The 12,498-nt window shown below is 45.1% G+C and overlaps 1 protein-coding gene across 1 annotated transcript in view; it reads left to right on the top strand.

Moving 5' to 3' along the window:
• Dock2 (dedicator of cytokinesis 2) overlaps window positions 1-12,498 on the top strand; it is a 408,709-nt gene that overhangs the window by 322,312 nt on the left and 73,899 nt on the right. Inside the window, exon 30 of the mRNA XM_048436014.3 lies at window positions 7,623-7,701. Within this exon, the coding sequence (XP_048291971.1) occupies window positions 7,623-7,701 (79 nt within the window). The remainder of the gene's footprint in view (window positions 1-7,622; window positions 7,702-12,498) is intronic.

A 12,498-nucleotide genomic window follows, 5' to 3' on the forward strand; every position in this document is an offset into this window, starting at 1 on the left:
AAGCTCTGGACCCAGGCTTCTTCTTCCTGTGTACCAGAGACATTTATCTGAAAGGCTCTGAACAGATATCGGACAGCAGCCCTGAAGGGGAGACAGCTTGCCAAGGTCAGGCAGAGAGTTTGCAGAATATATGCAAACAGAACCTGCACCATGATTTAGCCTGTGGGGCACTCACCTAAAATGCTGTTTTCTGTTCCCCAGAAAGAAACAACCCACTTACATAATGAGTGTATCCCTAAGCTAGCCTGGACATTATAACTAATTAACTTGCTTTCCTTATTTACCTCCTTCTAATCCTTTCTTTCTTTCTTTCTTTCTTTCTTTCTTTCTTTCTTTCTTTCTTTCTTTCTTTCTTTCTTTCCTTCCTTCCTTCCTTCCTTCCTTCCTTCCTTCCTTCCTCCTCCCTCCTCCTCTCCCTCCTCCTCCTCCTCCTTCTTTTTCTTCTTTCTCTCTCTCTCTCTCTCTCTCTCTCTCTCTCTCTCTCTCTCTCCTTACTCCATTGCAGTCTCTCTCCCTCTGTTATCGATGTCACTGTAATTAATCTATTCCTACCTCTGATTAATGCTTGTATGTGTCTATTACCTGTGCGTCTGCTTGTTGGTGGAGGGAGGGAGTTGTCCAGCTTTGAGTGTCTCCCCCGGCTGCAGGCTGTTTGTGCATGCATAGGTGATGACGTGTCTACTGTAAGAAACACTTCCTGGTAGAACATTTTTCTTTTTGGTAAGATGCAGCGTTCCGCGTGATCTGATTTACATGACATGTTTACATTTTAAATAATCAAGTTCTTCATAATGTTGTAAATTAACACAATTATGCTAGGAAACCTCTCTCTTCCCTCTTGCATCTGTGCCTCGATCTGGAATCATCGCACTTCAAGGGGGGTTAGGATTTAAACACATTTCTACGGCTTCTCTTAAAACAGTCAATCAAGGTTTATTGAGTGTCTCAGGCTCTAGGGAGGGCACAGATCCATTCAGTCTCTAATCCTGAGGCTTCCTTATGGTAAGGGAAGTCATAAGTTTGAGCACAGAAGTGTGTCCTGCAGTGGCCCTCATAAGAGCAGAGCCCAGAGACTGCATGGAGGAGTAAAAATCCTTTCTGGGTTCAAATCCTGTCCCCTTCATTAGATAGCTATTGACTTTGGGGAAGTGACTTAGTTGTTCTGTACACAGTTTTCCTTGCTGTAAAATGGGATTAGAATAGTCCCCATCACAGAGGATTGTGGGGTTTCCGTGGCTAAGAAAGAATAACCACTATAAAGTAATTATTAGGTCAGTGTTAGGACATAGCAAGAACTTTATAGCAATTGTTTTTATTTTTACATTCCTGTGGTTCAGATTCACCTAGAATTCTCTGCAGAAGAGGCAAATACAGGTTGGACCTTGACTATCTTTTATAGTGGTCCATGTCAAGATACAGTGTCAAGCACATAATTGGTGCACAGCTGGGTCAGAACAGGTGGCTCTAGGAAGGAGAGAAGACCCTGCTTAGCACTTGCATCATGGTTCTGTGGACCTGACAGCAAATTGCTGGTACCCATTCCCCCTCCTTCTGCCTACCCAAAACTATAATGAGTATTCCTTCTTAGACTCCCCACCTCCTGTGATACACCTCAACCAGAAAAAAAACTGGGGAGAGGAAGACAGAGCAGATCGGTTCATGTTTTTCTTTTAATGTATGTGTGAGTGTGTATATGTTCGTGTGTGTGCATGCATGCATATGTGTGCCAGAGGACATATGTCATGGCGCATGTGTGGAGGACAGAGGACCAAGCACAGTATGCAAAAATCAGTTCTCTCCTTCTACCGTAGGGGTTCTAAGACCCAAAGTCAATTTGGCAGGCTCAATGACAAACACCTTTATCTGCTGAGCCTTCTTGCTGGTTCACGGTTTCTTTACCCTGCACAGCACAACTAATATTGAAGTGTAACTGGCTATAAGATTCCAGGTTTGGTGAGCCTGCTATATCCCTAGGGAAGTGCTGAAGGAGCTTTAGGTGAGCTATGCCCTGACAATCTGGGACATGCTGCCTCTCTCTCTAACCCAGTGGATCTCAACCTGTGGGTCACATAACCCCTTTGGGAGTTGCATATCAGATATTTACATCACGATTCATAACAGTAGCAAAATTACAGTTACAAAGTAGCAACAAAGTAATTTTATGGTTGGGGGGATCGCCATAGCATGAGGATTTGTGTGAAAAGATGGCAGCTTTAGGGAGGTTAGAGCCACTGCTTTAACCTGTTGGTGCATGACCCTTAAGGTGTTGTGATAGGAGCAACTTAAAGGTTCTGGAAAAATGCATGTCAGGCTCAAGGGAAGCATACGAGCTCCATCCCCAGGCTGATCTATTGCATCCAGCCTTTAGCTTTCCCAATAGAATCAACTACACCTTCAGAACCACAGGGCAAAGGGGAGGCTCACAGGAGTCCTCTTCTCCCTGGATGATACTCTCCAGAAGAGGATCCCCACCCTCTTTTCTGCTTTTATTCACGTCATACAACTTGTTACCGTGGGGTGGCGCTGTGCTGTCACATCAGAGTTCTTCCAGCCTCTAGCAATGGTGGCATTGCTAGAGGTGGTGGCGGCAAGCTTAGACCCGGGAGTACAATGACTGATATTTACCCTCCATGTGCAGAGGAACTGGACTCTCAGCTCCTGCATTGCATCTTATTGGGTCTTCACACCTGGTTCCTCTTATAGATGATGCCAGAGAGATTCTGGGATGGCCAAGGTCCTAGTTCAGAAGGATGGGAAGTTGACCAGGCAAAGCTTGCTATTGACCTTGCAGTAACTCCATGCAATGGGCCTGATGCAGAGCCGACACTCTGGATTCCTCGTAGCCTGCTAACACACCATGGATAAGAGGTGTTCGATTGAGATTTGAAAATGAACTTTGTTTTAAACAACTTATGTCCATTGCTAAGAGCAACAGAGAGTTGAGTGTGTTTTTTATTTGCAATCACTTGAGAACAACTTTTAAAGAAGAATAAAAGCCTTACACTTCCTATCTTAAACACAACAAAGAATTAAGTGGGATTTTTACATTCATCATGCGGCTATCAGAGAAGCCAGGAGGAGGGGCTATACCTGACTCTTGCCACTACCAGCACAAGGCTGTTCGCTAGCCTCTGGGCATCCCAGACAGGTTTAAACTGACAACCTAAATAATGTCTATACTGGAGGTGCCGATAGTTTTGTTGCTAGCAAGAATGTATAAAGCCCTCATTTGGGTATCACATATCAGCTCCTGAGATGTTTATACACAGTATGACAGGCACTCAATGCACTTCCATCTAGAGAATCAGATAACTAATCTTTACGGAGAAAATATAGATGTTGTTTCAAAGGCATCTTAGCAAACGGCAAAAAAAGCAAAACCAGAGAAATCCTGCTCTTTGACAGTCTGACAGGGTGGTGGATTTTGTGGGAATTTTCCATTTCTCTTGTTGTGTGGTCCTACCTGGCTCAGACCTGGTTGGTGGGTATTCCTTGTTTGTTGTTTGTCTTTTCAACTATTTGTGTCTGGCTTTAGAAGGAGATTTGGGTAACCGGAAGGATTCAAAGCCCTCACAACCATTGTGTAGCTGCAGGTTCTGGGTTGGGTACTGTGACTGGTACTCACCAGACACTTACCCATCATTCCCTGCGGCAGCAACTCCCAGGAATGGTTCCCTCATTCCTGTGTAGCAAGGAGGAACCAGAGACTTCAGAAGGATAGTAGCATGACCCAAGTCCACAGAGCTGAAAAGTGTTGAAGTCAGAAATCACATTTAGGGGCATGTGCATGCTTTGAATTCTGTGATCCCAACACCTTTGTTTCCTCTAGCAAACAACGTGACAAGTAGTTAATGAATTGCCGCCACAGCCCAATAGACAAGCAGGGCCCCACAAGGCAAATACTGGAGTACTCATTTTGTCCAACCCAGCCAAAATATAACATCAGCTTTTATATGCAGCCCCCATATGTCCTAAGAGCCTCCTCTTTTATTTTCCGGGATTTCTCTGGCTTTAGGGTGCTCAGTACATCTGCAGGAGGTGTGTGTGTGTGTGTGTGTGTGTGTGTGTGCGTGTGTGTGTGTATGTGTGTGTGTGTGTGTGCGTGCGTGTGTGTGTGTGTGTGTGTGTGTGTGTGTGTAAATGCACTGTTACCTTGGAATGAGTGACCCAGGAACAATTTCTCACCACTGAGGAATGGTGACAGTGGTATTAATAGCCCAATTTATTTGTCTCCTAGGAGGGGACACTTCTGATGTGCAAATGTGTTGTATAAGCTCTCTTAGTGGCTCCCAAGCAGAATGGAAGTCAAATTATTGCCCATACTTCTCTGCACTTCCTATCTTGTACTCCCCTGGCACCTCAGGCAGGCTGTATGTATTTCCTGGGACCAGCCATTCAGGGGACAAGAAGATATTGATTGCCTGCTGCTCATCAGAAATGGTGGGACCAAGTGTTTGCCTAGTGGGCATAAGGGTCTGAGTTCAGGGGCAGTACTGAGAAAAGAAGGCAGAATCCCAAGCCTGGGGACTTCTCAGTTGGGGGCAGCTGTAAAACTCCAGAAGAGTAATGACTATGGCTTTGTCCCCATCTGTAGCAGCGGGGTGAATGAAGTCGGTGGCTCTGGATCTGCTCTGAAAGCAATGCTGAGGATGTGCCCAGACAGGCAGAGTGTTGGGCAGGAGGCAAAGCCAAAACCAATGTTAGCAGAGCTGAGTCTCTTCCCTCCTCCAGTAGCAAGTACAAAGGGTACTGTTCTTTGCTTCCACGGGAAAACTACCAACTACCAAGAGGAGAGGTAGTGGGGCCAGGAAGTCTATGAGACTCAGCTTCGGTGTCAAAAGCAGAGAGCTTAGAGACAAGCCGGAGCTCAGGAGAGGCCTAGGAGAAAGACACAAACTGGGGAAGCAAGCCCTTCCTAATCCCTAGGAAAATGTGCTCTGATGGAGGAAACAGATCCTGAGCCATTCAGATGCATCCTCCGGAATCACATGGAGTGTGCAAATGAAGCTGCAAGGGGCATGTTTAGGACCCCGCCTTGTGAACGAATGGCTCATGGCTGAAAACAGAGGTTTGGTTATATGGAGACAGCTAAGATGTCACGTGTGGTACGAAGACTGCCCTAGGAGAGTGGGAAAGTGGGCAGTAACCTGTGCATAGGAGAATGAGCAAAGGTTTTAAGAAGTTAGTATAGTTGGTGAAGATCTTTTCCCATTCTGCAAGCTGCAGTTTTGTCTTGTTGACTGAGTCCTTTGCTTTACAGAAGCTTCTCGGTTTCAGGAGGTCCCATTTATTAATTGTTGCTCTCGGTGCCTGTGCTACTGGGGTGTGTTTAGTAAGTGGTCTCCCGTGCCAAAGATCTTCACCAAGCCCACACTGCACAGAGGACTAATCTCCAAAATACACAAAGAACTCAAGAAACTTGACATCAAAAGAACAGATAATCCAATAAAAAAAAATGGGGTTACAGGTTACAGACCTAAACAGAGAACTCTCAACAGAGGAATCTAAAATGGCTGAAAGACACTTAAGGAAATGCTCAACATCCTTAGCCTTCAAAGAAATGCAAATGAAAACAACCCTGAGATTCCATCTTATACCTGTTAGAATGCCAAGATCAAAAACTCTAATGACAACTTATGCTGGAGAGGATGTGGAATAAGGTGAATGCTCCTCCATTGCTGGTGGGAGTGCAAAATGGTACAGCCCCTTTTGAAAACAACAAGGCAATTTCTTAGAAAATTAGGAAACAATCTACCTCAAGACCCAGCAATACTGCTGTTGGGTATATACCCAAAGGATGCTCAGTCATACCACAAGGACATGTGCTCAACTATGTTTATAGCAGCATTATTTGTCATAGCCAGAACCTGGAAACAACCTAGATGCCCCTCAACCAAAGACTGGATGAAGAAAATATGGTACATTTACACAATAGACTATTACACAGTGGTAAAAAATAATGACATCTTGAAATTTGTGGGCAAATGGATGGATCTAGAAAACATCATATTGAATGAGGTAACCCAGACCCAGAAAGGCAAATATAATATGCACTCACTCATAAGTGGCTTTTAGATATCAAGCAAAGAAATACCAGCCTACAGGCTACAACCCCAGAGAACCTAGACAACAAAGAGGTTCCTCCCTAGAGAAACATACATGGATCTACATAGAAAAGAGAAAAACGCAAGATCTCCTGAGTAAATTGGGAATGTAGTGGTCATGGAAGAGGGTAAAGGGGAAGGGGGCTGAAGGGAGGAGAGCAGAGAAAAATGTATAGCTCAATAAAAACAATAAAAATAATTTGAAAAAATGAAAACAAAACAAAAAAACCAAAACAACAACAACAAAAAGAGGAAGTAGTGCATTCTGGGTGTTTTCAACTTGTAGCCCTGGGCTTTGTATGTCCCAGGATAGCAATGAACGTATCCCAGCACATTTATAAATGACAAAAAATGACATCACGGTGCCTAGAGGTTGGACAGGACACCCTCAAGTAGACACCAGAAAAGCATAATTTTAACTTAGTAGAATTGGGACCGGCTATAAAACGAAAACATGTCACTAAGTACTCAGGAAGTACCTGAATCACAGGGGAATAGTAAAAAAAAAAAAAAAAAAAAAAAAAAAAAAAAAAAAAACCATAGGAAGAAAGGTCAGGGCCAAAGAATAAAGATCATTGGGTGTAAAGAGAGGGTTCAGATTGTCCCTGGGCAGTGGAGAAGCATGAAGGTCAGCAATGGTTATGGGTGGGGCTGTCCCGTAGGACCAGGTGTCCCTGAGAGTGACAGGGTAGGAGAAGGGAGGCTGTAGGAACAGTCGGTGTGGAAGGAGGAAGGGAGCCAGGCAATCAGAGCGACCTGGAGGGTGCATGTTGTCAGCAGGCACCAGAATGTACAACGTGAATGACTTTCCACCAGCGCCGGGTCTCCGAAGGACTAGAAATGAAGCTGCTTAAAGGAGGCGCAAGGTCCATGGAAGAGTGATCACGGGAACATTGTCTATTAGGGGGAAAAAGAAATCTAAGAAGCCACAAAATGGCTCATCAATAAGAAACTGATGAAATAAACTGAGCTGCAGCCAAAGAGGGGAATGCTCTTTGGTGATTAAAAAGGATGACGTGCGGCTGCACTCAGTGGTGGGAAAGGAGCGCAGGATTTATTATTGAGCGAAGCGGGCACGCTATGAAACCGCATTCATTGTGTAATGCCATTTATCAAAACGACATCCCTAAAATATCCCTCGTAGAGACACTTCTTAAGGGGACCTTTGAAACGATGCTCACCCACATGTTGGTGGCAGCCATCTCAGGTGACAGGATCCCATGGAATGTTGACTGTTGTGTGGGCAAAGGAAGGATCTTTCTTTATTTCATTTCCAGGTGACAAGGATTTTTTTCAGCCATGAGCTTTTAAGGGGTTGAATGTTAGACAAGACAGATTCCTAAAAAGTCAAATAGAGAGCTGATGAGGTCTAGCAAGGCAGCCGCAGCCCTTATGTTGACCTGCAGTGTCCTCATCTGAAGACCAATCTTGCCCAGGGAGCGGGTGAGGAAATTTTAGCTGTGACGAGGAGAAAGAGGGGAGGCATGAGTGGTCCAGTAACCTTGTTTCCCCTTCCAGGGTCTTCCTGAGAGCCATCAACAAGTTTGCAGAAACCATGAACCAGAAGTTTCTCGAACACACAAACTTTGAGTTCCAGGTGAGTGTGAGGTGTTGGAGATGCTCAGGGCCGTCCTGGCACCATTGGGCTGGTAACTCCATCAGCCACCTGCAAGCACACAGGAGCCTTGTGTCTCTGGGGATGCTGCAGAAGGGAAGCAGCGAGTGGGGGAGGCAAAGCTCTGAAGCTTTGACAGGGACTCATATGCAAATATGACCTCCCACCATAGAGGCTCTCATTGACTCACTGTCTGGCAGGTGACACCTTTTAAAAATGTAACATTTTCTTACTGTTTTGTTCATTGGCGCCTAGAAACAGCCAGTCACAGACCCTGAGGTATATGATTTACAGTAACGCTTTCAAGAATATCTCTGTGACTTCCCATTTCTTCCAAAAGTCATTTTGGGGTGTGTGTGTGTGTGTGTGTGTGTGTGCTCAGCCAAGACTCAGGATCTCTGAGACATTCAGGGGGATGATAAGAATGTCCCTGGGGTAAGTAGAGTGATGTCTCTACTTAGACATCACGCAAAGAACACGCTCATCAGATCCGAATGGGAAAGTCTGTACTGCTGTGCAAGCATGTCTGCAGGACCCACCCACACCCCAAATAGCCCCCTCCAGAAAAGTCTCAACCTTAGAGCCTCTGGCAGTAGAGAGTACGTGAACGGAAGTCACCTAACACAGTAACTCAGGGCTATGCTGTTTCCTGCCTGCTCATCTGAGATGCTGCGTTTCCATCATGCTGGCCTCTCTAGCTCAGTGGCTCAGGCAAGGATGTCATCCCACCTGAGTGATATGTCTGTAAAATGCCAGCTGCCCTCCCAGCCCAGGAGCATGCCGGGGAAGCCTACCAATCAGCTGCCACCAGAATAGTTGCTCCTTAAAAAGTCTGCCATGCCTGGCTCCTCTCTGAGGTTCGTCCAGTGACCCTGAGGTCATGAAGTCACATCTGGGCCTCTCGAGCTTCTTTGTGGCACTGACTGCCACTTGAGGTCATGACTCTTGCTCCTCTGTTCCCATGCATGTCTTCTTCCCCCCTTCAGGTAAAACGTGACTACACAAGAATAAAAGCCTTGTGTTCTCAGCCACTCTGTGCTCTGTGCCTGGTGCACATTGTGTCCCCCGGGGGAGATGACACCTGGGTTGGGACCTGTGCCATGCACCCTGCTGGGAAGATGGGTTGAGCCTCTGCTGGGCTGACGGGATAAAGGTCCTCTTTGAACAAGGTTCTTGCTCTCTCCCCTGACCTTGCATTCAGATCAGGGACCTGAAGTGACTGATGTTCGTAAGAAGAACAGCTGCCCTTTCCCCATATTTTATATGGCAGTTCATAAGAAATCGTGCTAGGGCCATCCAGCTGCCCTGCAAGCTTTTTACTGCTGCCAGCTAGCTTCCTCTCTAAAGCTGCAGGAGGGAGCCCCAAAAGCCATGCACAGAGAGCCCGAAGTCAATGCAATGATGTGTTTGAGACTAAAACCTGCAGAGGCTGATGTTGGCTTCCATGTGGAACCATGTTGATAGTGTCACAACCGTCTTGGGTGCGGGTTCCTCTCCAGATGATATATCTTTCACACGGCAATGAAACATGTCACTCTGGCTGTTTAAGATCAAGAGAAAGGTTCCGTTTCCCTGAAAATGTAGCAAAGATGCCCATGGGCTCCACTTACCAGCCTGTTCAGAGAAGTGGATATGGCCATTGTGTTTGGAGGGACAACATGCCCAGGGGCCAGAGAGGCAGTATGTGACCATAAAAAAGCCAGATGGTTTGTCATTTTCCCCTGGTGTCAGCAATTCCAGCCTCGGGACCTGCTGGTCTGACTGCCACTCTCCTCCCTGGTCTTAGAGAGGTACTTACCCACGACAGGATGAGCTCCAGTCTTCTATGCCATTCTTTTAGGTTTCATACAACTTTCCTGAAAGAAAAGTTACATATGAAAGAGCCCTAGGAAATGGACATCCCATGCGTGCAAAGGTTAGACTTACGAATGGTGTGGTTTTAGGTAAAGTACTACACAGCTCTGTGCCTTGGATTCTTCGGTGCTAAATGAAGATGCCATTAACAGCTATCTCTCTGAACAGCTGAAGAGCTAGGTGAATTGATTCATGTAACACACTTAGAATGGTCCTGGCAACATAAGTGCCATTTAATGAATGTTATCTTGTTAGCGTCGTTTTGATGATGGTGATGATGATGATGATGATTGTGATGGCAATGGTGGTGGCGGCGTGGTGGCGGTGGTGGCAGTGGTGGCTGGGTTGATCAGCAGTGACCTTAAAAGCATCAGGGCTAGGAACTCGGGTCAGTTCTTGACAGGCAAGCCAACAGGGAAGCTGCTTTTTGATCACACAACATGGCCTGAGGCTGTCACACCCACAGGATTCTGTAAATGGTGAAAAGGAGCTGGGAACACAGAATCAAATAATTCCTTTTAATGAGGCTTCCACAGATATTTAGCGAAAAGTATCCCCCAAACTGGGTCATTTTTCAGTCTTCTCTTTTTCTTTATCCCACCCCCATCTTTCCCTCCCACTTGTAAGACTGGATTTGTTTTCTGCACCCTGCCTGGAACACCCTGACTCCTTGTGGGTTCATGTATTATGCATGTGATACCAGCAGGAACTGCCTCTGTGCAGAGCAGGGGCCAGGGAAAGGAGATTAGCCCCAACCTCTCCTCTGAGTGGTGGTTTTGTAATTCAAAGGGCAAAAAGCCAATAGTTCCGTGGGTGCCACTCCAAAGGCGCCATGGCCTGGGCATTAAAGAAATGATGGTTTCTGCTGGGAGCTAAGATCAATGGTGCCCTCTGGATGCTGGGACTTGCTGTTCGTTGCTGTTTTCAAGGTCACAGAGATCAAAAGAAGATATGGATTAAATTGCAGGGCCTGTGCTGAGGGTCCAGGCTACTTCATCATGGAGTTCTGCAACTCCACTACTAAGCATAGACTCAAAAGGAAATCAGTGCCAATGGACATTATTTATTCCTTTGTTTATTGCATCAGTGTACATGTCCATCAACAGAGCAAGGCATAAAGGAAATGTCCTATGCACAACGGAATACTGTTCAGCCATAGGAAATAAATCCCTGTCTTTTGTCTTAGCTTAAATTGATGCTAAGAACATTATGTTAAGTGAAACAAGCCAAATGCAGAAAGACACATACTTGGTGAGTTCATTTGTATGTAGAGTCTATGAGAGTCAACTTTGTGGAAGTAGCTATGTATATCTTAAAGTAACTAGACTAGAGACATTTACCACAAAGAATCGATAAATGCTTGGGTAGTAGACATACAAATTGCCCCAGTGGTATACTTGTATCTAAAATTCTCATTGGAACCTGTGAATTTGTACCACGATCATGTGATAATTTAATTTAACGCTTTTAAAAGCAACAGAGTTCAGGAGTGAGGTCTACTTGGCTCTCAATGCTGCATTCACCAGTAGGATGGAGCAATTTTCTTCTCTGTAGCCCTCAGTTTTTTGATGTCTAAATGAGGAGAAAAACACAAATTTTGTCATTTCTCAGAGCAATTTGACTTTTATTTTTAAATTGTGTATATGTATGTGTATATGTATGTGCGGTACCCAGAGAGGCCAGAAGAGGGTACCAGATCTCCTTGAGTCAGTTGTACATTGTTGTATGAATACAGCAAACTGAACCCAGATCCTTCACTAGAGCAGCCAGGGCCCTTAACCTCTGAGCCATCTCTCCTGCTCTTCAGAGGGGTTGATAGGAATACATAGAAATTTTTTTTGTGGCCATTCACTGTGAACTCATTTCACAAATACTGCTGTGATACACGCTGGGTCAGGCATACAGCTAAACATCCTATATATCAAGGTGATCCAAGTAAATGAAGTCTTTGTCTCTATGACCTTTACATCCAGTAGTGAAGATGGAAAGCAAAGTCTTTGGTTTAGAATATGTCATGAGCACTGTGAACGGAGTGTAATGAGGATGGATGCCAGCAGATTTGCTTTAGTGTACATTACTGGGAAGGCTGTTGTAGGAACTGATATCTAAACCTGTATTGCTAGAGTACATGGGAGTTTGCTGGGCAAGATTTCCTCATTTAGTCCTTATAACTACACCCTTTGGGGCCCATTATCCTCATTTTCCAGGTGAAGGAACCGGAAGGAGCCGAGTCTCACACAGGTAGGGTAGCACGCTCCTGACAGTGGAGATGGTAATTAGATCGTAGTCCTGAAAAGCATCCGGGCAGTAGCCACAAAAACAAACAGAGCTACTTGTCTCTGTCCTGCGGCTCTGTGATTCCTGTCCTAGGAAGGCACACCACACAGAGAGATTCTCAGCAGAAAGAGGCTCCAGGGAGGGGGTTAGTGCAATGCTACTGCTGGAGGAAGAGACGTGGGGCCAAGGTCATGTGATGCGTAGGGGAAGGGTTGATGGTGAAGAAGTAACCTTTACTGCAAGAATACTATGCGGCACGGAAAGACAGTGAAGCAGATCCCTGTCAGTACTGGAGAATCACAATATAGACGGGTAAAGAGAAAAGCAGAGAACAGTATGTCTGCTTTTGAAGGATGTTCGCATGTGTATTTACTGAGACACAAAAGTTCTCTGAGAAGATACCAAGACATTGCTTCCTTTTTTCATTAGGCTATGCTTCAAGACAGGATAGAAAAATGATGTTTTGTTATTGAAACATTTGCTCTTTGAACTTTGAAAAAGCCATATGTATGTTACTTTTATAACTTTTATAACTTTTTTGGTTAATTAAAAATAACTAAATTCTCCTTATGCCCACTAGTGATAGAGCTGTGTGTGGTCATGTGACATATCTGGTTCTTAGAGTTTCCTGCCTTGACATTAAGCTGT

This window comes from Myodes glareolus, chromosome 9 (genome assembly GCF_982192425.1).
Source record: "Myodes glareolus chromosome 9, mMyoGla1.1, whole genome shotgun sequence".
Taxonomy (NCBI): domain Eukaryota; kingdom Metazoa; phylum Chordata; class Mammalia; order Rodentia; family Cricetidae; genus Myodes; species Myodes glareolus.